The sequence below is a fragment of the Apostichopus japonicus genome, chromosome 1 (genome assembly GCF_037975245.1).
Source record: "Apostichopus japonicus isolate 1M-3 chromosome 1, ASM3797524v1, whole genome shotgun sequence".
NCBI lineage: Eukaryota > Metazoa > Echinodermata > Holothuroidea > Aspidochirotida > Stichopodidae > Apostichopus > Apostichopus japonicus.
The window spans coordinates 17,531,559-17,558,143 of NC_092561.1; the positions used below are offsets into that span (position 1 = coordinate 17,531,559).

The 26,585-nt window shown below is 36.7% G+C and overlaps 1 protein-coding gene across 16 annotated transcripts in view; it reads right to left on the reverse strand.

The window, feature by feature from the left end:
- LOC139969451 (CUGBP Elav-like family member 1) overlaps positions 1-26,585 on the reverse strand; it is a 195,688-nt gene that overhangs the window by 11,715 nt on the left and 157,388 nt on the right. For 14 of the 16 annotated variants that reach the window (XM_071974462.1, XM_071974471.1, XM_071974453.1 and 11 more), the window contains 5 exons: positions 17,563-17,616; positions 11,751-11,867; positions 8,398-8,478; positions 4,561-4,704; positions 3,109-3,230 (listed from right to left, as the gene is read on the reverse strand). In XM_071974462.1, coding sequence (XP_071830563.1) covers positions 3,109-3,230; positions 4,561-4,704; positions 8,398-8,478; positions 11,751-11,867; positions 17,563-17,616 — 518 coding nt within the window. The remainder of the gene's footprint in view (positions 1-3,108; positions 3,231-4,560; positions 4,705-8,397; positions 8,479-11,750; positions 11,868-17,562; positions 17,617-26,585) is intronic. The other 2 variants (XM_071974538.1, XM_071974573.1) reach the window with 1 other exon arrangement.

The following is a 26,585-nucleotide window of genomic DNA, read 5'->3' on the forward strand; positions in this document are numbered from 1 at the left end:
TACTTTAACACTGAATACCAGATGCAGTAAACATGAACTCTCCAACACTTTTAAGTACTTTTTCACTTTTTATAATTCCCAATATAACATTTTTTTTTCAAATATAAAATATAGGGTTATTAAGGGAATCAAAACTTTGGACAAAATTTATTTGGTAAACTAGCAAATAACCGGGTATTTAAATTATAATGATGATAATAATAAATACCAATTCATACTAAAACAAATTAATTTATGAAACTGCTGCATCCTGACTTGAAAATATGACAATGTATAAATTTAATCTCATCTAAACGAGTAAAGTTAGCTGGTATAAAAGGAAAAACTATACCTTCTAATGATAGCAAATATAAACTTCCACCCCAATTCTAATATGCAAATTAAGACTACAAAATACATTGGCTATGAGCGAAGACTAACTGTTGATAGTGATTTGATAAGTAACAAAGGTATTAAACATCTCTTGTGAAAAACAGGACTAATATTCAAATGTCGACTCAACATGTACTTTTATGTTGTGATACTGCACGCTACAACGCAACCAGTATTACTAAATAGGAACACAGACCAAACTGTCACCTTAAACTTAAATGATAGATAACTTTATGCAAATTCTTCAAACAGCTAAGAAAAACTAAATCCTGTTCCATTTGGAAGATATCCAACTTATGTCTCCGTGAGTTCATTTTTATACGTCTGTGATATCACACAACCACTTGGATCTGAAACCATTTGCTTTCTCTATTGTTTCTTCCTAAATTTTCAAGGGCAAAATGTTACCAGTGTTTTGACAGTGACACCCATGCCAGGTCATGTTAAGACTGTAGATTCAACATTTTCAAAACCCACCTCCCTTACGCAATTAAAATTGTAATTGATAAAGAAGAAGATAAAAAAAACAAAAAAACAAAAAAAATGGAGCATGTGGGATGCGATGATGTCATATTTAGACTTGATCAAGTCCTCTGCCTTTAATGTGAAGAAAAATTAAATTTGTGATATCTCCCAAATGGAATGAGGTTTTCTCAGCTGTTTTGTGGAAGTTGTTCATAACAGTTTTGCCTATAACATACATCAATAATGAAGGTTTGCATTTTTTCCTTCTTAAAAATCTGAGATACCAGTTTTGAGATCCATATCGTTACTACTAACAGAGCACACATGAAACATGAATATTCACAGAAATTCAATAAAATATCGATTTTTAAGACTTACAATAATTCAATCATCTTACATTAATATTTGAATATGATAATTATGAGGTGCTTGAAGACTAATTTCCTCATTTTTGTTTTGGTTTCCTCATTTCTTAAATATCTTCCCTTCGTATCGAGGAAGCCGGATAAAAGCCAGCCCAGTCCAGGCTTCAACTAAAAAGGTGTTTAAAAACTTTACAACTCTATATGGTAAAACATTATTGAATAAATATTTATAGTCTTGTTCCCAGCAATATTGCACGTTTCTATCACACACACACACACTCACTCACAATTGTGTTTCTTTAAATATTAACCGTAACTCTATATTAACCGTAATATTAACCGTAACCGTAAGTCTCAAGGAACGGCTACTATAATACACCTCGTATATTCATTATGCTGATAGTACTGTATTTTGCATAGTTCAACGAATACCAAAACTAGAAGGATTTCATCTCAAACAAAAACCAAACTTTTTTCAAACGAAAATTCCAGCGGAGACAGAGGTAAATATTTTGGACAATCTTTCCTTTTTCTACTATTACACATAAGTGCAAAACTAACAACATAAAATATCACGCCCTTTCAGGTTATTAATATTATTATTAATATAGTGATGCCATCATATATGCTAGAAAGTCCCAAAAATGGTCACCCATGCTCAAAGTTTGACCATAAATTCACGACTCTTCATATATCTTGTAATTCTCCCGGAGAGCAACATTTTTGAGAAATTTTAGAACGATAAAAATTTGGCGGCAACACAGATCAAGTTGATGATAGCTTTGAATAGAAGTGGCTGATTGGTTACCATATGGAAAAAGGGCTGGGAAGGGGCTCTGAAAGGGTGGGGGATGGAGTGGGTGGGGGGGGGTTGGGGTGTGGAGATTCATTCTACTTCTTTGCATTACCTGAATGTAAGATATGATAAGATATCGACCAACTCAAATGCAGGTAACAGAACACTTCCCCCCGATTAAGTGACTGGGATATTTTTAAGATAAAAAAGTTTGTCCCTGACAAGTAATTGAATATTGTGTGATTTTTCAAAGAGGGAACTTATTTTTATGAGTAAGGAGATATGATAACATCACACCCTTAACATATATTTAGTGCAAAATTTTGTCCTTTCATATCTTGAGAAAATGATTTTTGTGTGGGAAAACAGATCTGATTTTGCGAGAGAAACCGTCGAGCCGACGAGTTGCCGCAGAACTCACACCTGTCTCTAACAGTGCCAGGAAATGAGGTTTTAATATTACTTATGGTTCGGTGGGGGGATTGGCTTTCAGGGGACCAGGTGCTAGTCAACAAATTTCATGATGGCGGCTCTTTAATCTAAAGAAGGAGGCTTACCTTACACTCAGATAGAAAATAGAAACGTTATATCGTTAAACTTTATGGATGCTAGGGTTTATCGACTGTGTTTGTAAAGTTTTTTCGAATGTAGTAGGCTTTGTGTCTCAGACCGTATTTAATACCACATATGATTTTATGAAGTCGTTGATTCTTCTTTGGATACGCAGACAGCAAAGGTCTAAACAGTGGTCTTAAATGGTGTCTATAATAAGAGAGAACAGTTTCGACGCTACAACACCATGAAATGAAAAGGAAAACAACATGAAAACAAAGATTTAAAGCGAGGGGACATTCTGCCGAGACAATGTTTGAATTTGCTGCAGACCGAGGAAGGCCGGCACCGTTTTGGCTACGGGGGACCAGGAATTCAATTCCTTTGGCAGATTATGATGTCCACATAGAAGAGGCTCTCTGTTCGATGTTTCCGATTCCAGTGTGTTCGGTGACGGTCCTTCCCAGGGTGCTCTCAGCTTCTTCGTCGACTACTGGCTATATCTCTACAAACTGGAGAGTCAGTATTTTATTAGCAGCTTTTGATGGATTAACTCACCTAGTACGGCTTATCCTTGGCTCTCTTCAGCTGCACCTTCAGTCGCTTTGTGCCGATCTGAAAACCGTTCATCGCTTGAATGGCCGACTGGGCCTCGCTTGGATCATTGAAGCTCACAAAGCCTGATATCAGAAAATGAAAGGAAGAAAAAGATTATTTTATCTCTGAGGCAAAAATCATAATATGTTATCATTTGAAAACGGGGATTTGGGATTAGAAACCATAGTCCAAAGTAAGTCAACATCCGGCAATGTCAAGAAAGCCTCGTTTTCAGGAATGATTACTGGAGTCTCTGTATTTTTAACATAGTGATAGAAAAGTCCAGATAGGGCAAGATAACAAGGCCTTGCTGTAAGAATAACATCATTTAATACCAGACTTTTGATTAAACATAGTCCAAAGGAACTCCAGATAGGGCAAGAATAAACAACGATCAGAAAATGGCAAGATAAGTCCCTGTTGTTAGAATAACTTAAAGCTGGACTTTTAATTAAATATACTCCTAAAGCAAGTTCAGAAAGGTCAAGCTATAAAGGCATGATCTCAGTCTATGTAGAAGATTGCTGGACTCATCAGTATAAAAAAGTCATAAAAAAGTCCAGAAAAGCTAAAATCTGCTACAAATGCCTGATGTATTATAGGAAAGTGACAATTTTCCTGATGTCACCATCCTACCTTTAAATTTGTCATCTTGAAGGATTTGCAAGGATACTAGACTCTTCAGTACACAATTAATAGCTATGTGGTTTCAGTGTGTCTGTCTTTATCACACACAGGCCAATGTTACTTAAATGGATGACATAGCTGCAAAATATCACCAGATCCTTTGACTTTCATTCTTCATGCAGACTGCATTAGAGGGCAGCAGACTGCATTAGAGGGCAGCAGACTGCATTAGAGGGCAGCAGACTGTATTAGAGGGCAGCAGACTGCATGAGAGGGCAGCGGACTGCATAGAGAGGGCAGCAGACTGCATATAGACGGCAGCAGACTGCTCAAGAAAAAGTTGACCACAAATTGTTTGACTTCAGCAGGATTAAATTCTGTATACTCAGAGTGCTGTTGTAGTTCAGAGACATGTAAGTCTGTCATCAGTGTCAAGTTTAATCTGCAATACCTTTAACACGACTCAACGGTCTTCAGGGAATAATTTTAGCTTTCAATTTTTGTGTAGCATGTTTGCAGGATCTGAAATTATGTCGCTTATGTAATACTACATTTCCTGTGTACAAACACAAATATATATTCATCTTTGCATCTGTATATAGCTACTGGACAATATTGCGTGGCCTCTAGCAATTGGTTACTGGATAAAATTATTCCCTGGTTCTGTACAACTAACCATGCTCCATAGAAAATATAAATATAGTAATAAATAAGAAATGCCCAAAAAAAAGTAAAGAAAAAACCTTAGGTACTTTTTATCTCATGATATGAAAGTGAGAGACTTACCGAAGCATTTGCTTAAGTTTGTCTTTTTGTCTATGTATACTTTTGCACTGAGAACAGTTCCGAAGGGCGAAAATGAATTATGCAACTCGTAGTCACCAAAATCAGGCGGCAGGTGGTAGATGAATAGGTTACAGCCCTCTGGGCCTGAGGATGAAGACAGAAGAAAAAACACCGAAAATGTAGAGAGATCCAGGTATGCATCGATTTAGATGTCTGAAGCAATTCCCTCAATACAAAAGGACAAATATATTCATGAAAGACTTACCTGCATATGAAATGTGCATTATTGTTTTACAGGCAGGTAGCCATGGGAGCGAAATGTTTATATATATATATATTATATATTATATATAGATATATGTTTATATATAGATATATCTCTATATATGTATATATATATCTCTATATATATATATATATATCTCTATATATGTTGAGACTAGTGGAACACTAGTAGTTGTAACTCAGAGTTTCACACGTTGAGCGATCATCAGACAACTGTTGTCAGTTGTGTGTTGGCAGTTGTCTGATGATCGCTCAATGCGTGAAACTCTGAGTTACAACTACTAGTGTTCCACTAGTCTCAACTAGTCTCAACATATATTCCGCTCTGTCCACCGGACATAGAGCACTCTGCGCCAAGATAGACGCCAACCAACCAACTCTATATATATATATATCTCTATATATCTCTATATATATATCTATATATATATCTATATATATATATCTATATATATATATCTCTATATATATATATATATATATATATATATTATATACACACACTAGAGTAGTGTAACTGGTTCACATATACAGTGTATCGCTCTCTCCAAATCATAGCAGAAAAAAAAAATGCATGAGAATTCACTGAATACCTTTATTGGTATTATGTCTTTAATATGAAATTCATTATTCCTTGCCTGAGATGAAAGGGAAGTCATTTTTTGGGAGGAAAACAAAGATTTTCCGAAGGAAGAATTTTCTGTGATACCTACATAATCTGTTTCTTGAAGAGTAAATTTGGAAATTCAAAATGGACTAATTAACTGACTGCCTCTTTCCTTCAAATTGAAATTGTTGAGCTCTACCTAGCTCTCCCCTCCCCTCCCCCGGTTCTAGAGTAAGGATAGCCAAACATGCTCTATAACCACACAAAGTAAGCAATCTAAGAATCAGTGCAGTAATGATATAAAAGCAGTCTGGAGCAGGTAGTTTTAAACATTAGGTCAATGACATATTAACTGATAGCCAAGTCTGCTCTATAAACCGGTCTAGAGCAGTGAGTTTAAAACATTAGGTCAATGCTACTGTAACTGATAGATAAGTCTGCTCTATAAACCAGCCCAGAGCAGTTTGTTTTAAATGTTAGGTCAATGACATTTTAACTAATAGACAAGTCTGCTCTATAAACCAGTCTAGAGCAGTTTATAGTTTAAAATGTTTAATATTTAATATCAAAGCCACGCCTGCTCTTCAAAGTGCACATATTCTAAAACAACGTGGCACTGAAACATGAACTATCATCAAAGACCACATCTGCTCTATAAAACAATATACAGAACTCATCATCAATACATTATCTAATAATTATCTAATTAGCAACTAGTCGTTAATGACCTATCACCATGGATCACACAAATAACTGAATATCTCTCCTGAATGCATGAATGCTTATAATGTATAGGCTCTCTGTGTATACAGAAGGCATGTCAAGCGTCTGATAACAAAACAAAATGTGATGTTTACGTAAAACATATTTGACTTGACACCATTAACCACTACACAAGGTTTACCCAGTAGTGTATATGTACAGAGAGTAGGTCTGTTGGTTATTATTCAATAATAAACAGACCAAAGTACACACGGACACGACGTGACATACGGCTAGATCAACGTCGGGAACGGCCCGACTTTGATGAATCCAGACGGAAAAAAAAAGAAAACATACAATTTAGTCAACCTAAATACTACACAATCGACACATGGATATGCAAATATGTTTACTTTGGAAGAATGAAACAGATCAAATAAATTTATGGGCGAGACCTCTGTTACAAGCCCAGAGGTTTTTTTTTTTTTCTGTCACTCACGATTAATTTCTATAATCTTCCTTGGGGAAATTTATTTGATGTTTTTAAAATTTATCCGATGGACGTTATCCATTTACTAATGTAATTTTGAAAGGAACAAAAACAAATTTCTTAGGTCTCTGCACGGATTTCGAATCCTGCTATTTTCAAACGGATCAAATTTTATGTTCCGTTTTTATTATATTTGGAAACATTTGCAAGCTTTTATGCTTATTTTCATCCTTCCAGATGCTATATTTGGTGTACTATTGTAAATAACAAAACATAAGTTTCTCTTATTTCATTTCATGATCCAGTCTGCTGCCACCACCACCAACATCAGATTTAGTAAATTCAGAGTAAAGGTCACCAGTTAATATTATGTTCCATTTCTTCTTGTGTGTAATCTACAGACGGTTTTCAACCAGTTTTCAAAATGAGTAATAATTTAATTAGCTGGCTGCATTAGGATATGGCAGTGGTATGTCTCCTCACTGATTTACACAATATGTCTCCTAACTGATTTACACAATATATGGTAGTGGTATGTCTCCTAACTGATTTACACAATTATAGCCAGAGCCAAGTCGGGTTATACGCAGACTACTTTCCTTTCCAGCCCGCTATTAAGCAAGAACAGCTGGCCTTGAGAAACGTTATCCTGGTAAATGTATTAAATGTCAGAGAAGAATGTTTTCGTTACATTGCTTGGACATATTCTACCTGGCAATCCGATGACTGTGCAATCGTTGTCTAAACTAGCTCTGTGTCGTAATTCGATGCACAGACTACCTTCCCTATTACAGGGTCTGGCAAACGTGTGTTTGAGTATTAACTTTCATTTACATACAAAGCCAATTAGATGACAGCTAATTAGCAGGACATCTAAGAAGGTGGTTTACTATCGACGAGAACTTTACGACGACAACAGACGATGACTGATGGGTATAGAAGTCGTGGAAAACAACAAATTTGATTATGCGCAGAATTTTTTTAACAGACTCTTGATGTTTTCCATTCAACTTGTGAAACTGGCTTTTGAATTCTTTTCATTTTTCTTTGGGGGAGGGGGAGGGGGGAGGGGACTAACATGGTGTTCCCTTCAAGCAGTGAGGTGTATTTCAAAACTTAGGTTGATGTTACAGTAACTTCTTCAGCATGGCCTAGGGGCGGGGGAGGGGCCTAGGGGCGGGGGAGGGGGCCTAGGTGTGGGGAAGGGGGCCTAGGTTTAGCAACAAGAGAGACAGGGGCTCTCACAGGCCACCCTCATGAGCTTTTGTTGTTTGAGTGGTTCAGAAACACATAAGTATCAAACATTCTTCCAGTTATGACATCACAGTACATACTCAGTCTCTTCTTTGGTTCTTTAAGATGTTCTGTAAGTCTGTAAGTTCTGTAAGTTAGTGTCCTGGCTCCAAATTTGAGCATGTTTCAAGAATTTCAAAACTATCTTTTTCTACCAAAGGTGTCTGACACACTAAATTGCTGACTGTTCGTATAAAACAATATCTTGGTTAGATAAATATGCTTCGAGATTATAGCCATACAAACTGCATCTTATTTTTTAATTTATTTTATAACTTTGAACACCTTTGAATTATTTGACTGCCTTGCAAATTTGATGGTAACACTGATGTCCAAGCTTCTAAACAAGGAAAAACAAAGCCAATGGCCCAATCTGTAAATAATGGAGATGTTTGCGATAAACCGACTCCTATGAGATACAAAAATAAAAATAATGATAATAAAGTCTACAAATTCTCACCTTCCGTCTGCTTATTGTGCTGTGGCTGCTGTTGGCTCTGCTGGTTGGCTCCAAACATTCCAAAGCCATTGTGAAAGGCAGCTGCAAGTAGGGAGAAGTTAACTTTGATCAACATACAAAGGAGATAACAATGACTCTCATTGTTATTAAACGATGAGAAATGAAAAGCCATCAACGTGTAGGATGTTCTCGTAGAGATAGTATAGAGAGAAAAGGGGTGACGAGATTTTTAACGACACCGATAAATTCCCACACAGGATACGAATAGTTACGCTAGGGAGAACTTTCATTTCATCAACGCACACATATATAAATTTTCCAACATCGGAGAGAAAAGCAATAAAAAGGGGGGGTTATTTTGGCAGGTATTTTTTGACTTCCTGCCGAGCAGACCATGCAATGAAACTGTGTCACTAACTATAACACCTCCATATGACTAGGTAAATGATTAATACACACACAATGATATATCAAAGTTATAGAATAATTCCATGGATTTGGTTCGCTAATAATTAAATTCATTTTTTTTGGGGGGGGGGGTTAGTTTTATTCTAAACTACGACCAGGTTTATACGACACATTATTGGGTAATATAAAAGTGTATTTATTCAGCTGAGCTCATGTAGGGTGAGTTTACATGGTACTGTAAACAAGCATCGGTTATCTCATGCAAATTCCTAGATGAACGAAAAATATGTCAAATGATCACAATTTTCAAGAATCGAATATACTCTTGAGGGGGGGGGGGAAATCACAAAAAAATTAATTAATGAAGAAAACAATTAATCAAACTACAAATGATTTTCTCGTAAAAATGTGTGTTAGTTCATACAGCTCCAAAATGCTACATATCAATGCATTCGTTAGAAAAACGAGGAAAAAAATGGTAAAAAAATACCAAAAATATAACTAGTCTGACAGTTTCAAATGCTAAATGACTAATACAGATAAGCAAGTCTTTGAAACCACTTCTAAAAGTTGGCTGGCTACCACTCTTGACAAAAAAACAAATGATTAGTTGTGCCACTCTGCAAGAATACCATTCAACCCTGCTTTAGTCATTACCGTACATCGGGGGACACAAATGTCCTCAGACGATCTAACAGACGAAAAACACACACGCAAACAAGATATTACAAACAACTAAAAATAATAACATATCTCCCATAAAGACCTTAGTCTGGACCAAACTATCTTTGCTTTTAGTTTCTTTTGGACACTTATTATCTTCCTCATAAAAGTTTAATTTCCAAGAAATTTTCCTGTTTATTATTATTATTTTCTTTTTACTATCTCAGAGGACATAATTCTTTCATTTTTTTTTCATTCGACATAAAAAAGGCAATTTCCTTTCTTGATTTTTCTACACCAGGCCTACCAAGTTGCATTTCAATATATGGAATTTTTTCTGACTTAACAAAAACTGGTTGCTCTTACGCAAAACTTTTTGCAATGTATTGTGCAACTCCTAGCTTCCATCATATGGCCTTTCGAGATACTCGAAATGCAATTACTTTGTTTCACAAGCTGGCATGAATTCAACACAGGGATTTTCTCATCTTTACTTGACATAGCCACATAAGCTAGGTTGCAACATTACTTCTCAGAGGTATTTAATGGCACACAGCTATTACGTAAAGGTAGAATTTCTGCCACAAGAACTCGTCCTTGTAAAATGCATGTCCACATTAACGTATCAGCCTTGCTTTGAAGGTATCGATATATTACTCCTGTCACTAATACATGCAAAAGCACATCTCTAACCACGTAACATGGGAATGACATCACACAAGTGGGAATGACGTCACACACGTGGGAATGACGTTACACACTTGGGAATAACGTCACGCACGATAGCGATATAAGACAAAAAGGTTTTTGGCAGAAATACTTTGCAACAGTTTTTGTAATTTTCCCATATTGCTCGAAAGACATGGTAACCTGGGTGTGGGGCTATTATTTTGGTTATACTGTTTGTTTGTCTAAATTTGTTCTTTTATTATTTATTTGTTTTTAGACAGGGTCACAAGAGGACGACTGGAGACACAGAATAAGTGAAAGAGTGAGAGAGAGATAGCACGTCAAATGAAATCAGGTGGAAGAGGAATGAGATCATCCCTCCACGACGACGAAAAAAAAATCAAAATAAAACAATAAAATAAAACAAAAGTTACTATGAACACAACAACAGGATGGGTTAAATCAAAAACACAAAAGTAAAACCAATTTTGAACGACACACTTCAAAAAAAAAAAGAAAAAAAAAAGGGGGGATAAGAACGTAAAAGCAGAGACGAAGTTAGACGCCAACTGAAAGCAAGGTCTGAGTGGCATTCACCGATTAATGCTTTTAGCTTGAGAATTTATCTTTTCTTGTTTTTTTGCTTTGAGTCTCGGGGTTCGAAGAACAAAAGAGGATGTTGTATCGTTAGTCGGAAGGATTGTTCTAGTAACCATGGAAACCCACTCCCGACCCGGCCTGACAAACACATCCATCCTCCTTAAAATGAAGCACTCCAGTTTAATAAAATATTCATTCTGGTGTATATATCAGTTATGAATAAAAGTCTCAAAAGTCTGCATAATCAAATCCTATATTAGCAAAATAAACCTTTCTGAGATTTACAATAACAGATCTGGGAAAGATAAAAAAAAGTGTCCCTAACGTCCCCTAAAATGACAGAAAAAAAATAGGGAGAAAAAAAAGCAGTGGACACAATGCCCAAATGAGAGAAAGAAAGATAAAAAAAAAATAAAAAAAATTTACGTAGATTGTCACAAAAGAAATGTCGCCCTCATTATGATCATCAACACTCATCAACTATTTGTTTCATCTGTCCATTGAGCACCTTCCCCCTCCCCTAACCATCCCCCTCCCCCCTACTTCCCTTCCCCTAACCACCCCCTCCTCCCTACTTACCCTCCCCTATCCATCCCCTCCTCAATATTTCTTTAACTACAATTGACCCCAATATATTCTTTTTCGGTACCAAACACTGTCAAAAATAATGATTACAAATATAGTAAAAATGTGTAAAAAAAGAAAAAAAAGACATATATAATGTTTTGTGACCAAATGTAATGGATTTCTCATACTTGGTCACATCAGCAAGTCCTAAAGATGCCCTATTTCTCTCACTTTTCAAGATGGTCGTTTGGGATTTCCTTCAACCCCCCCCCCAACCCCCCAAAAAATGAAAAAAAAGGGGAAAAAAGGAAAAATTGTAAAAAAAAAAAGAAGAAAAAAAAAGTATATTTCTTTTCTTAATCTTCTCCATTTCTGAAAATGAGATTAAATTGCTTTCATTTTGTTTTTTTAATAATATAAAGTGACTTGTGGGGAGTGCAACGCACCTACGTATTGCTGAATGCCTGAATAGGCCTGGCTCAAAGTATTAAGGTCGCACTCCGGCCTTTTTGTGGAGTTTGCGTTGTTGCCTATACCACCTGGCGTCGTGATGTTATTCGTACCTTCGAAAGATGACAGCAAGTAGGCGATTGGTTAAAAAGGAGGAACAAAAATAGAATCAAAGTGGAATGCTATCACAAATATGCACGCACAGATCGGTAAAAGCAACTGACATACATACACACAGACACACAATAGGTAGTACGTTAAATTGACTAAACACCTAAATTAGAATTTACTGGATACGACACACACACACATACTCGCATCCTCCAACCCCTCCCCCCTCCTTCTCTGACCCCACCTCTCAGGTCCCTTACCCCTCCATTGGAACATACAATTTTTCCAAACTGCTAAGCAGTAGAAAACATAGCCACTGGCATATTGCCCATCCGTAAAATACCAATTTCAAAATTTTGGCTAATTTTTGCTCATTACTTCTTTTTTTTTTTGTCGGTAATTTTTCCTTCATGTGTTTGAAATTAAATGCTCAGCCTCCTTGCTTTCAGGATAATAAACTGAAACAAAAGAGTGTTTAAAAAAAACAGATAGAAAGGAAATAAAAAAACATAAAAAATAAAATTTTTTGAGCACAAACACATCACTTGATTGGTATGTCTATCCAAAGGTGCACATCACACAGTGCGGGGGGTGTGGACATACCATGCCGACATAAACTTCTCAATTTACCAGGTCGGGGAAGAATTTCGGAAACGGTGAACTGAGGCTAATGTTCCGAACACGGTCGGTTAGCTGAAGGCTTCATCAAACAATCGAAAGACATTTTATTCGAGACAAGGGACATGTATATTAATGAGATAGCATTTTGAAAGTACTGGGCAATGTCTGTGAACTTGAGATAATTGTGGGGAACGTTAGCATGTAAAAAAATCATCAAAATAGTTATTTAACATTTTAGTTTATCAAAGGTATTTTTTATTAGAGTAAGGTTTTCAAGTTTCTTCCACTTTTCAATATTCAGACATTTTGTATCTCTCAAAGACAAGCAAGAATTATCAGGACTGGAATTAGTCCATATTTGCAGGTATTACTAATTTGGCCTGGGAAAAGATAACATTTGATAAGCAAACTTTGCTGGTATTGGCCATCTGATAAGGGTTGGACAAAGAGGATGGTGGAACCTTCATAATTTTGGTTGGAGTCATGGGGGGGGGAGGGGGTAAACAAGATTGATTTATGTAGGCATGGTACTTAAAATGTGAAGTAAAACAAGACGAAAATATAAAAGGCACTCCAAATATTGTGATAAAACAGCAACAAAATATAAAGGCCAGCAACCATCAAATATAGCAGCTGCCCTCTAACATCAACAGCTATGGAAACATGCATGAATTGTATGATTAGCAAACAGCCAGAAGATAACATTAACATATGTGTATCAAGTATAAGCAACACTTAATATCAAGTTAATAATAATAATAATGTGAACAGTTTATATCGAGTATGAACACAACATCAACTAACTATGACAGATGCGAAAATTATTTATCGAGTAGACTCGACTCTTAAGGAACTTAATATTTGGAACAGGATATATCAAGTTTGACCTTGACATCATGTATCGAGCAAGAGAGATGTGAACAGTCTGTATCAAGTATGACTAACTGTAATAAAAATATGATGAGTATTCAAGTAGCACTTGCACTTAGCAACTCAATACTGGATTGGAATAGCATGTATCAAGTAAGACAGATGAAAATAGTCTGTATCAAGTATACAACTGACTTATCAAGTTTCTCAGGAAGATATGAACATGTATCAAGTATTGTACACGACTGTTTGTGAACAGAGCTTGTATGTAACAAGTATACTGTAGTCTTTACTAACCACAACACCCAAACCTATTTCAAGTATATGATGCTCTAATAGAAATATAACATTTAAGTTCAGAGAAGGAAACATGTACACCTAAACAGTGAGTGTTATAAGTATGTATCGAGTCCTCATAATATGAAGTATGCGGCAGTGGGTGTACTACGTATTTTAAGTAGAAAGTGACCATGTGTGGATAACCAAGTGTGGTATCAAGTGTGGTAAATCAAGTATATCAAGTGGAAATTCAAGTGTGGTATCAAGTGTGCTAAATCAAGTATATCAAGTGTTGCTTATCAAGTTTGCACCATAGGGATATACGTAGGTGAACGTTACACAGAATGTGCGTATCAAGTTCCCTTTGAGTCTCTAGCCACATGGCATGTATCAAGTCTGTATCAAGTGACTGCAAGATACTATTTTATGGTGGGTTTTGTACTTTTGCTTTTCCTTCAGAATATGAAGTGTTATCCGTATGGAAACCTTGTCTGTAGGCAAAGGACAATGTAGGAATTGGATGGGAAAGATAACAGACTAAGATAGATTAGAATTAAAGAAATGAGTGTGTGTGGGGGGGGGGAGGGGGGTAAGGTAGGTGAGGTGTGGGGGGTAGGTAGGTGAGAAAATGGTCGATTGGTAAGGTACATCCATCTCGATTCATAACCAACTTGGGTTACAAAAAGGAATCACATCAGGAAAGAAGGTGGGTAAGAGCGGGTAAATGGTTAACCTCTGGGATAGACACACAGGAAGAAGAGTACAGTAGTCTATAGGGTAAAGTGGCTACAAGAAGCAGGTGGAACGGTAACCAATGGGGTAGATGAGTAGGAAGAGAAATAACCTATGGGATAGATCAGCAGGTGAATGGGTGACCTAGTGAGGAGGAAAGCAGGTACATGGGTTACCTATGATTGAGGGAATCAGGTAAATGGGTAACCTTGTGAGGAGGGAATCAGGTATATGGGTAACCTTGTAAGGAGGAAATCAGGTACATGGGTAACCTTGTAAGGAGGAAATCAGGTACATGGGTAACCTTGTAAGGAGGGAATCAGGTATATGGGTTACCTTATAAAGAGGAAATCAGGTACATGGGTAACCTTGTAAGGAGGAAATCAGGTACATGGGTAACCTTGTAAGGAGGGAATCAGGTACATGGGTAACCTTGTAAGGAGGGAATCAGGTAAATGGTAACCTTATAACCGGAGGAAATCAGGTATATGGGTAACCTTGTAAGGAGGAAATCAGGTATATAGGTAACCTTGTAAGGAGGAAATCAGGTATATGGGTAACCGAATAAGGAGGAAATCAGGTATATGGGTAACCTTGTAAGGAGGGAATCAGGTATATGGGTAACCTTTGAGGGAGGGAATCAGGTATATGGGTTACCTTATAAAGAGGAAATCAGGTACATGGGTAACCTTGTAAGGAGGGAATCAGGTATATGGGTAACCTTTGAGGGGGGAGGGAATCAGGTATATGGGTTACCTTATAAAGAGGAAATCAGGTACATGGGTAACCTTGTAAGGAGGGAATCAGGTATATGGGTAACCTTTGAGGGGGGAGGGAATCAGGTATATGGGTTACCTTATAAAGAGGAAATCAGGTACATGGGTAACCTTGTAAGGAGGAAATCAGGTACATGGGTAACCTTGTAAGGAGGGAATCAGGTATATGGATTACCTTATAACCGGAGGAAATCAGGTATATGGGTAACCTAGTAAGGAGGAAATCAGGTACATGGGTAACCTAGTAAGGAGGGAATCAGGTACATGGGTAACCTAGTAAGGAGGGAATCAGGTATATGGGTAACCTTGTAAGGAGGGAATCAGGTATATGGGTAACCTTGTAAGGAGGGAATCAGGTATATGGGTAACCTTGTAAGGAGGGAATCAGGTATATGGGTTACCTTATAAAGAGGAAATCAGGTATATGGGTAACCTAGTAAGGAGGAAATCAGGTACATGGGTAACCTTGTAAGGAGGGAATCAGGTATATGGGTTACCTATGAGGGAGGGAATCAGGTATATGGGTAACCTAGTAAGGAGGAAATCAGGTATATGGGTAACCTATAGGGGTATAGAAGTAGGAAGAAATAAAGAAAAGATTTATGGGTAACATTTGGGGTAGAGAAGCAGGTAGACTGAAGACTGTTACGGAAGTATAAAGCTGTCCGCAGAAAAAACAATGACAGTTTTTGGAAGGATAATTTCACCGTGCCTCTTGACAGAAACTTCCAAAACTTCTACTACATGCTCATAAACTGCCCATTTTTGATAGGAAATGGATCTTATTTTAATAAAGAGGAGTATGTGTAAAAAATAAAGCTTTTACAAAGCTCTGGTGAAATTAGTTTTGTATTTGAACAGGATGTACATGTTCTACCCTCCATTCTGCAATCATAGAATGCTCAAAGTTGTTCCTCACATTCCAAACTTTCACATCTATTTGATAAAAGTGTTAGAACGATTAATTCTATTCTCTGATAAATTGCGATGGCGATCGAACCTGGGGAACGTTGGGCTTCCTTTTAGCATTTTTTTCGTTCGTGAATGACTACCGAGGCTTCCCATAACTTTGAACAAACCCAGGTGTCGGTTTTGTCGAAATACAGATCGCAAGAATAAATTGCTCGGACCAACACCCCCTCGGTGCCTTCGTGATTAACAGCAAACACTTCAACAAGATTGACGATGTGTTTTGATAAGTAACGACAGTGTTCCATTTGCTTAAGTAAGAGCATTCGAAAACTAATATTTACACCCGTGTTCAGTCTTTTACGTTCGGTTTACCGTGACTAACGGTTTGGGAAAAACGGGCCGAGCAAACCCAGCTGTTTGGGAGGGAAGCAAAAATTGCTGACATAATCTGCTAATTTATCATATTGAAAAATAGGTCATGAATTAAAACAAAACAAAAGGGAATTTATGAACAAAATTGATTAATAATATTTAAAGGCACCTGGTGGCAAGTTATTGTAAATATTTGGAAACAATTTATACGGTTCAATTTTGACGGATTAAAACAAATAGCTTCATGTAAAACTTTGTGCTGGTAGGAAGTCTAAATTGATTAATTTTTTGTATTTTCTCTTTCGTAAATGTTGGTGACCATGTACAAGGACGGAAAAGAATTGTCATTTTTAACAGATCTTTATGAGGGAACATCCTTATAGCCTATACCTGATTATTGTATACAACCGTTGTTATTGAACCCAGAGAATTGGATCGCTAGAGATATGTCTGTATTTATACTGCAACAGCCAGGAACAGCTGGGGGACTGTTAAGGGTCAGGAATGAGGAGACAGATTGATCAATAGGAATGAGGTGATAGGATGGGGCATGGAGGGAGGGAAAGAAAGAGAGGAATGTGATCAAATTAATATGATCAGGAAGAAACAGAGACTAGAAACCAGTAACAAAATCTACATTCTCAAAATAAGTGAATGAGAATTAGGAATATTTGTCTTGAAACTGAAGTTGCAGTGATGGTCTGCTTAAAACATGAACTTGGACAATCCACTTGTGAGCTAGGGTCTACAGATGCGAGCCTTTGTGTCTGAATCGATAATGTAATGTATTTTATTTTGGTTTTATAATGTTTAAGCTAATCATACCATCTTGTCATGATATCGTTGCAGTCACTTGAACCCCTGGGATGGATAGTTGTAAACCTGCGGGCTGTTTAATGTATCAGTAATTGTGTTTGGGTCAATTGATTGGTTGATTTAGTTGATTGATATGTCTAACACCAACTGATAACACTTTTGTCATTGACCTGTCTTGTATGAGATATCCTTGTAGTCCCTGTGTGGACCGAATCATTGTAGATGTGAAATAGGCTATGAAATGTGACTAATCCATCGATTGATTGATTGGTGTATTCAACATTGACTGATACCCTGTATTTTATATTGCAGCACCAACCTGTCATGCCAGGGAATCCCTGCAGTCCCCCTGCGCTGGGCTGGGTAGGTGTACCTGTCAAAACACAAGAGAGATAACTCCATTATAATACTAAACAAAGATAAAAAAAAACACTCATTCACTTCATCAACTAAATTATTAGAAAAAAACAATACTATTATCTGCCAATCATGGAAATAATCAAATAACAATGTAAATAAAGAAAGATTAAACAAAAACAGATATCGACCAGTTTGATGACATAAATCAGAGCTTGTTTCAGGAATTATGAGAGATAGAGAGAGAGAACATTAATGCTACCAGAGTAATAAGTTGTACAGTACTGTATGTCTGAAAGGAAAAGTTATACACCAGACAGGTAGAACACACAACTGGACAGGCTTCTGGCAGTGTGGGTGGGAGAGGGGAAGGGAGGGGGTGTTTCTAGGTTACAAGACATTCCCACAGAGAAATGTATCAATAACTATGATTTCTCACTGATTAAAATATTATTGAAAGTTAAACACCAGACAGGTAGAACACACAAAACCGGACAGGCTTCTGGCAGTGGAGAAGGGGGGGGGAAGGGAAGGGCTGGATATGTGGGCTAGGTTACAAGACATTCCCACAAAGAAATGTATCAATAACTTTGATTTCTCACTGCATTCAAATATTACTGAAAAAAATGTTATTACAACTTATCTCATTATTATTCTTTACAAAATGCCCCCAAAACCGGACACAGACTGTGCATTAGTGTTATATAGATTTACAGCCGAATAGCAATACAGTTTTCATACTCTCGTTTTGAGGGGAATCTGATATTAATTTTTTTTTATCGTATCAATACCGGACAACCATCCAATAAATAGCAGTGACAACTGACATTAGCTCGATTGCCAACTTTTGACTTAACCTTGCTCTGCTCGGGAGATATCTCGGTTAAAAACATCACGTCACAAGGCTGCCATATTGAGTCTGTGATGTCACACAGCAGAAGTGCCATGAGGCTGTGAAACCATTTCTCTTTCATATTTTAAGGGTGAACGTTAACGTTATACTGACTCTGCAGAAGTTATGTATCACAGTGAAGCTACACGGCTGGGAGGCAAACACGATACTGTTTTTCCGGTTGCCAACGGCAACAGACTGCTGCATAAAACAAGACCTTCTATTAACCACAGAGCTTAGTTTGTTGATTAGAATTGGTAAAGAGTTATTTTAAACATGATACATTTACTAACCGGTCGTAATGAGAACCCCCGCAAACCCGAACCTGTCCAACCGGGAAGCGACTACGAAACCGGCTGGCTTTTTTATTGCAATCTTCTCTAAAGTTTCCCCCGTTACATCACACCGATAAACTAATGAAGAGAAAACCCCAAACTTCAAATTGATATCTTTGTTTTTTTTGTTATGACACCGGTAAGTGAACAGCTAGCTGAATGTTTAGCTCAGTGTGAGCTCATTTCATCAAATGAAAGTCTCGAATGCCAACACGGACAAACAATTGAAATAGATATTACCATTTATGGAAAATATACCGCCCGGCGACTGGTTCATGCCGATTGCAAAACAACAGAGTCGAGATGTGCCATGTGTTATAATGATAGGTGAAGTGCATCATGGGAGAGGGTGTACTATTATATGAGGGGGGCTCTTCACGGTTATAAAGTGCAGCTGAACCAATAAAACCGAGGCTTAAAAGACTTTAGAAAAGACGGTGGAACCGGAGCAAACAACATTGGCAAACACTGGAATAACATGGAACAAATTTACAGCTGAAAAGCGGTTGTACTTGGTTGTCGATTGCCAGTTAACTGTCAACGAACATACATAATCGTGACAGACCGAATATGACCACGGCCCTGCAGACAAAGGGGGATTTTGGAATTACGTTTTGGTGTAGTACAGTAGACATGCTCTAAACTTTCTACATTCAAAAGTCTACTTAAGACCCATCTTTTCACTTGTTCTTTTGTAAATTAATCTGCTTTCTTTGTAAAGCGCCTTGAGCAGTGACTTTTGTCTACTAATTTGGTGCTATATAAGTCTCATTTATTATCATTATTATTATTATTCATTTTTGACATATCAGGCTATCTTCTCATTGATAACTTTAAGATAGCTAAAGATGAATAAGAACAAAACCTGCATCATTGGTTGACTATGAAGCATAGTGTGTTTTGTGGTTGTATAGATCTGTTATATGAATAGTGTGGGTGTGACTGGGTGGGTGCCATGAGGTGAAAAGGGTTTTAATTCATACACTAGTGCATGTGGATGGAGGGTGAGCTAGACCTGACATGATTGTGTGGGTGTGTGTGTGGTTGGTGAGGTGATTGTTGGCTAGAAGTTACTGTGGATTTATGGTGTGTGGTCGATGAACCGCAGGGAGACTTGGGGCTTACATGAGTGGTGCACCTCTCACCCATCCCCAAACCCCCCCACCCTCCATGTGGTCGCTGGATAAAGTGTGCTAGGTATAGTGTATTGCACAAAGACGCATATACCATTATGGTCAGCGAAACGTAGGGCTTAAAGAGGTGATACATAAATTATAGTGCGGCACTGTAGAGAGTGCGGCATTGTAGGGTTAATATGCAGCTAGATCTAGCTTACATAGCATATACCACTATGGTCAGTGAAATATAAGGTGACTTAAGAGGTAATACATAAATTATAGTGTGGCATTGTAGAGTTAATAGTCGGCTACATCTAGCTTACATAGATTATACCATTATGGTCAGTGAAATGTAAAGTGACTTCAGAGATAATACATAAATTATAGTATGGCATTGTAGGGTTAATAGTTGTCTAGTTCTAGCTTACATAGCATATACCATTATGGTCAGTGAAACGTAAGGTTACTTAAGAGGTAATACATAAATTATAGTGCGGCATTGTAGAGTTAATAGTCGGCTAGATCTAGCTTACATAGCATATACCATTATGGTCAGTGTAATGTAAGGTAATACATAAATTATAGTGTTGCATTGTTGAGTTAATAGTCGGCTAGATCTATACCATTATAAAATACAGAATAATAACCAAAATCTAAACTCGTTACCATAATTTTGAAAGATACAAGCACCGGAAGATATTTAAATTGTCAAAAACAATTGTCGAAAAGTTGCCGAGATGTTCTCGTTTCAAACCTCTCAGGTTAGAGACAACGGAAACAGATTTCTTAACTCCACCTGTTCTGACGTTGTTTCCATCCAAATAATCACCAACGGATCCCTGCATTTTGGTCTATTTACTTATTCAAGCATACAGATTTAAAGTTTACGCAAAGAAGGTAAACACCTGGTTATTCTAATTTTCTTCCGATAGAATTTTCATTTGTTGGCATTATCAGAAGAACAGAAGGGGATGCACCAGTTCTTTATGAGAGGGTACTTATAATGGCGAAAGAGGTATTTGTTGACAGACTAGATGATTTCCTCGTGAAGGATTTCACTCTGTTGTGCAAACAGTCCATTAATGAAGCATTTACGCCGGCATTAATATATTTTTTTTTCTAGAAAGATGTTAACAATGACACAGAACATTTTATGAACTAATTTGGCAGTTATTGAACAAGTATTTATCGGGCATGTCTAGCTCAATGTGTTCAAGAAGTGTTCACATTATCTTAGCAATATGTGAGATACATTCTAAACTTCTATGCAATTCATTTCATGTGTTGCATGGTTTCGTTTTACTTTATATATATATAGTACTATATGAATAACCTCTCTCTATCTATCCAACTATTTGGTTCATGGTTCAGTATGAATGCTATGCTATGAAAGCAATTTTTCACTTACCAAAAATTGTGCAGAGTTTTTAGAAGATGTACTTTCCAACTTATCGTTCGCACGGTATGGAGAGACAAATCTGCCCAGATTCTTATATGTAAATTAGTTATTTAAACTTACACAGTACCTATCATGGTAGTAAAGACATCAGCTATGACATTGCTTATTAGTTTATGAAAACTTTGCTTTGAAGATGGTAATGGAATGTAACAGAATTACAATGTTGAGGATCTACTTTTACAATTGTAAACATTTTTGTGCAATCATGTGAAATTGTATGCATCAAACAGACATTATTATGTACAATCATATAATGTACAACAATAGACCTTATAATGCACAACACTAGACCTTATATTGTACGACAATAGACCTAACAATGTACAACAATAGACATTATATTGTACAACAATAGACCTAATAAAGTAAAACAATAGACCTAACCATGTACAATAAATATATTGTACAACAATAAACCTAATAAAGTACAACAATAGACCTTATAATGTACAACAATAGACCTTATCTTGTAAAACAATAGACCTTATAATGTACAACAATAGACCTTATCTTGTACAACAATAGACCTTATAATGTACAACAATAGATATGATGTACAACAATAGACCTTATCTTGTAAAACAATAGACCTTATCATGTACAACAATAGATATAATGTACAACAATAGACCTTATATTGTACAACAATAGACCATATATATACTGTACAACAATAGACCTTTTAATGTACAACAATAGACAAGGAACCCGATGCTGCTTGCTTGCTTTATCAAATGTAAATAAGTGCATAACAAATCAAATATAAGTCGATCGCAGAGTAATGAATACATTATTCTTCATGAGGACGGTAAAAAAACTGGCAAGTAATTAACCTACTTAATTATAAATGAAGCTTAGTTAACGAATTAATTCTACCTGCTATGGAAATAGACCTAACTTTAATCTGTACAGTACTAAAACTGTGGCTAAAAACCATTCACCTTAATATAGAGTCAATTATTGCATGGGCAGCTTTTCAAATGAGCCAATGTATTATGGTAATGACAAACTCTAGCTGGGTCAATCCATGCCAAATCAACAGTGGCCTCCACGTCGACCCTCTCAGAATCGCCTGAAATTGATATAGTGTCTTGCCATATGTCTCAAAGGATGAAATTGGGCAAAAAAAAAATTTTAAAAATTTTTGTTGCTAGGATACGGCCCCGCCTAGCAACCAAATCTGGATTGCATTTTAAGAGCCCTTAATTTGTGTCAAGTTTGGAGGCATTTTTTGCATAAATGTTAAGTATTTTATGTCTAATATTGCAGATATTGTGGAAGACATGTGGCCAGTCAACGAATTAAGCTAATTTTGAGGAAAATTTACGGTCTCAATTTTTCGTAACAAGTAATTAAAATGGCAGAAAATGAGATAGGGGTCTTTTCTGGCCCTACTTTGAGTGTGCTCTATATTCACAAGCAGAGGCATGTTTGAGTTTTAATTTCCATAGGATCCTTGTCCAGTGGTAGTTGTACGGGAAAAGTGCAAAAAAAAAGTCAAGCGGGTCGTACGTTTTACGAACAGCGCCCTCAAACTTAAGAAATCTCACTTCTGGCCCTTATTGGGGGTCCATTTTGGGCCTGTGGGTATTTTTTTTAAAAACCATTTTTCAGGAGCGTATTGACCCTATTTTTAAAAACTCAAGTCAAAAAGTTGTGTATTTTGTGTTATCTACTCAAATTTACGACTCGAAAATTGCGAAAATCACTTCGTTCATATGTATGAAAATGCTTGCACAAGCCGATTTGAGTAATTCAAATGACAACAACTTCTTAGCATTAGCATACAGGTGCTTAACAATTATGAGGGTGGTCCACTAGCATAAGGACTACAAATAAACTGCATTTTCAGGGTCATATGCCCAACGATGCCTGTGAACAGCGCCCTCAAACATCACATTTTACCAATATTTTGGGCTATTTTGGGCATTTCAAGGTCAAATTTGGTCACAATTAAAAGTTTTATTTTTGGTTTTTAATACAAAATTAGTAAGATATGTATAGTTATGATGCACAGAATGAGCTAAAACATCTTTTATATTAGTTATTAATGCTCTGATGAGCAGCTTAAAGTGGCGTATATGAGAGTTACATCAGCTCTACAGAAACATGCTTGCGAGGGCAAACAGTGGTAACATTGTATCTTCATTCAAAGAGATGTTAAACAATATTAGAAATTATTGAAATGTATTTATTAAAAGTGTTCTGTCTAATACTCTTTGACTCCTTCTCACCCCCACCCCTCCCCCAACACCCTCCCCGTAGTGCACTATGCAGATTTGTATACATACAGTATGTGACTGACTTTTACTGCATAGAGACTGCATAAACATGCATATATTGAATGTTTTGGTATGGTAATCTTCTGCTTAAAATTGTCTGTATGCATGTTACCCACCCCTCCCACCCACATCCTCTACCCAACCCTATATCAGAATAGAAAATGAATGTGAACCAGTGCATACAGTGTGCACTATATATGTGTGTACATGTTCTGTACAGTGTTATTTTACACCAAGTACTATTTAAATACACACTGTCCAAAATCATGTACAGTATACACACTGTACATGTATGTACTGGTTAAAAATTCCTTTTAAAATATTAAAAGTCTTTTAATTTAGTGAATTAGCAAATGCATACACTTCATTGCAAGTATTTAAAAAGACATTGAAATATGCACAGTATGCACTATGCAGTGTGCACTATATATGTGCGTACATGTTCAGTACAGTGTTATTTTTCACCAAGCACTTTTAAATAAACACTGTCCAAAATCATGTACAGTATACACACTGTACATTTATGTACTGGTTAAACATTCCTTATAAATTATTGAAAGTCTTTTAATTTATTGAATTAGCAAAAGCATACACTGCATTTCAAATATTTAAAATGACATTGATATATGTATATGCACAGTATTGAATGGAATGACCAGTACACAGTGTGTACTGTACATGATTGTGGACTGTGTATTTATTTGCTTGGTGTATTACACTGTACTGAACATGTACACACATATATAGTGCACACTGTACGCACTGGTTCACAATTTTCTATTCTGATATACAGTAGGGTTGGGTTGAGGATGTGGGTGGGAGGGGTGGGTTACATGCATACAGACAATTTGAAGCAGAAGATTACCATACTAAATAATTCAGTATACCTTGAATGCATGTTTATGCAGTCTCTATGCAGTAAAAGTCAGTCACATACTGTGTGTATACAAATCTGCATAGTGCACTACTGGGAGGGTGTTGGGGGAGGGGTGGGGGTGGGGGTGAGAGGGAGTCAAAGAGTATTAGACAGAACACTTTTAATAAATACATTTCAATAGTTTCTAATGTTGTTTAACATCTCCTTGAATGAAGATACAATGTTACCACTGTTTGCCCTCACAAGCATGTTTCTGTAGAGCTGATGTAACTCTCATACGCCACTTTAAGCTGCTCATCAGAGCATTAATAACTAATATAAAAGATGTTTTAGCTCATTCTTTGCATCATAACTATACATATCTTACTAGTTTTGTATTAAAAACCAAAAAAAAAACTTTCAATTGTGACCAAATTTGACCTTGAAATGCCCAAAATAGCCCAAAATATTGGTAAAATGTGATGTTTGAGGGCGCTGTTCACAGGCATCGTTGGGCATATGACCCTGAAAATGCAGTTTATTTGTAGTCCTTATGCTAGTGGACCACCCTCATAATTGTTAAGCACCTGTATGCTAATGCTAAGAAGTTGTTGTCATTTGAATTACTCAAATCGGCTTGTGCAAGCATTTTCATACATATGAACGAAGTGATTTTCGCAATTTTCGAGTCGTAAATTTGAGTAGATAACACAAAATACACAACTTTTTGACTTGAGTTTTTAAAAATAGGGTCAATACGCTCCTGAAAAATGGTTTTTAAAAAAAAATAAAAAAATACCCACAGGCCCAAAATGGACCCCCAATAAGGGCCAGAAGTGAGATTTCTTAAGTTTGAGGGCGCTGTTCGTAAAACGTACGACCCGCTTGACTTTTTTTTTGCACTTTTCCCGTACAACTACCACTGGACAAGGATCCTATGGAAATTAAAACTCAAACATGCCTCTGCTTGTGAATATAGAGCACACTCAAAGTAGGGCCAGAAAAGACCCCTATCTCATTTTCTGCCATTTTAATTACTTGTTACGAAAAATTGAGACCGTAAATTTTCCTCAAAATTAGCTAAATTCGAAGACTGGCCACATGTCTTCCACAATATCTGCAATATCAGACATAAAATACTTTACATTTATGCAAAAAATGCCTCCAAACTTGACACAAATTAAGTGCTCTTAAAATGCAATCTGGATTTGGTTGCTAGGCGGGGCCGTATCCTAGCAACAAAGATTTTTAAAATTTTTTTTTTGCCCAATTTCATCGTTTGAGACATATGGCAAGACACCATATCAATTTCAGGCGATTCTGAGAGGGTCGACGTGGAATCGACCCAAAAATCTGTTGATTTGGCATGGATTGACCCAGCTACTAACTGATGCAACAACATCACACAATCAACTTAATACAAATAGTATTTTGCAAACTGTCTTTGCATAGTGCTAAAAAATAACCAGAGAAGTCAGTCTTAGTTGGGTGCAACCTTGACGACCACCAAATGGCCCCTGTAGAGACATTAAAGCAACCTTGAAGCATTCATTTAGACTAAATCACGACGTTAACCTCTAAAATTGCCAAGATATGACGAGCACTTGTTCAAACATAATTAAGTTTCGGTAAGATATTAACTAGAGAAGGGACGAGCTCTCCTGCGCATGAAGACGCTTGACGTTTCATTAATTGATGAGAATTGAGGAAAATTAGAAACCTGTCATGTTTCTTAAATTAATATCACAATTTCTGCTAAATATTCACATGAGCATGCATACATCCATCAACTAGATGCTCGGTATTAAGTTCTTGCTAAATGTCAACCGACCATTTTGCAAATTAAAGTATGACTGGATTACCATGGCAACAGCCAATAGGCATCTAACTGAACGATACAGGCTGTCTGACATATACATATATATTTTTTTTGGCATGAAAATACTAAACCGATCCGGATTCAATAGTAATAAAATGCTTCTGGGTATATTGCTTCTGGGTATATTTCAACCATAAGAGTAACACTGAATCTCAAACGAAAAA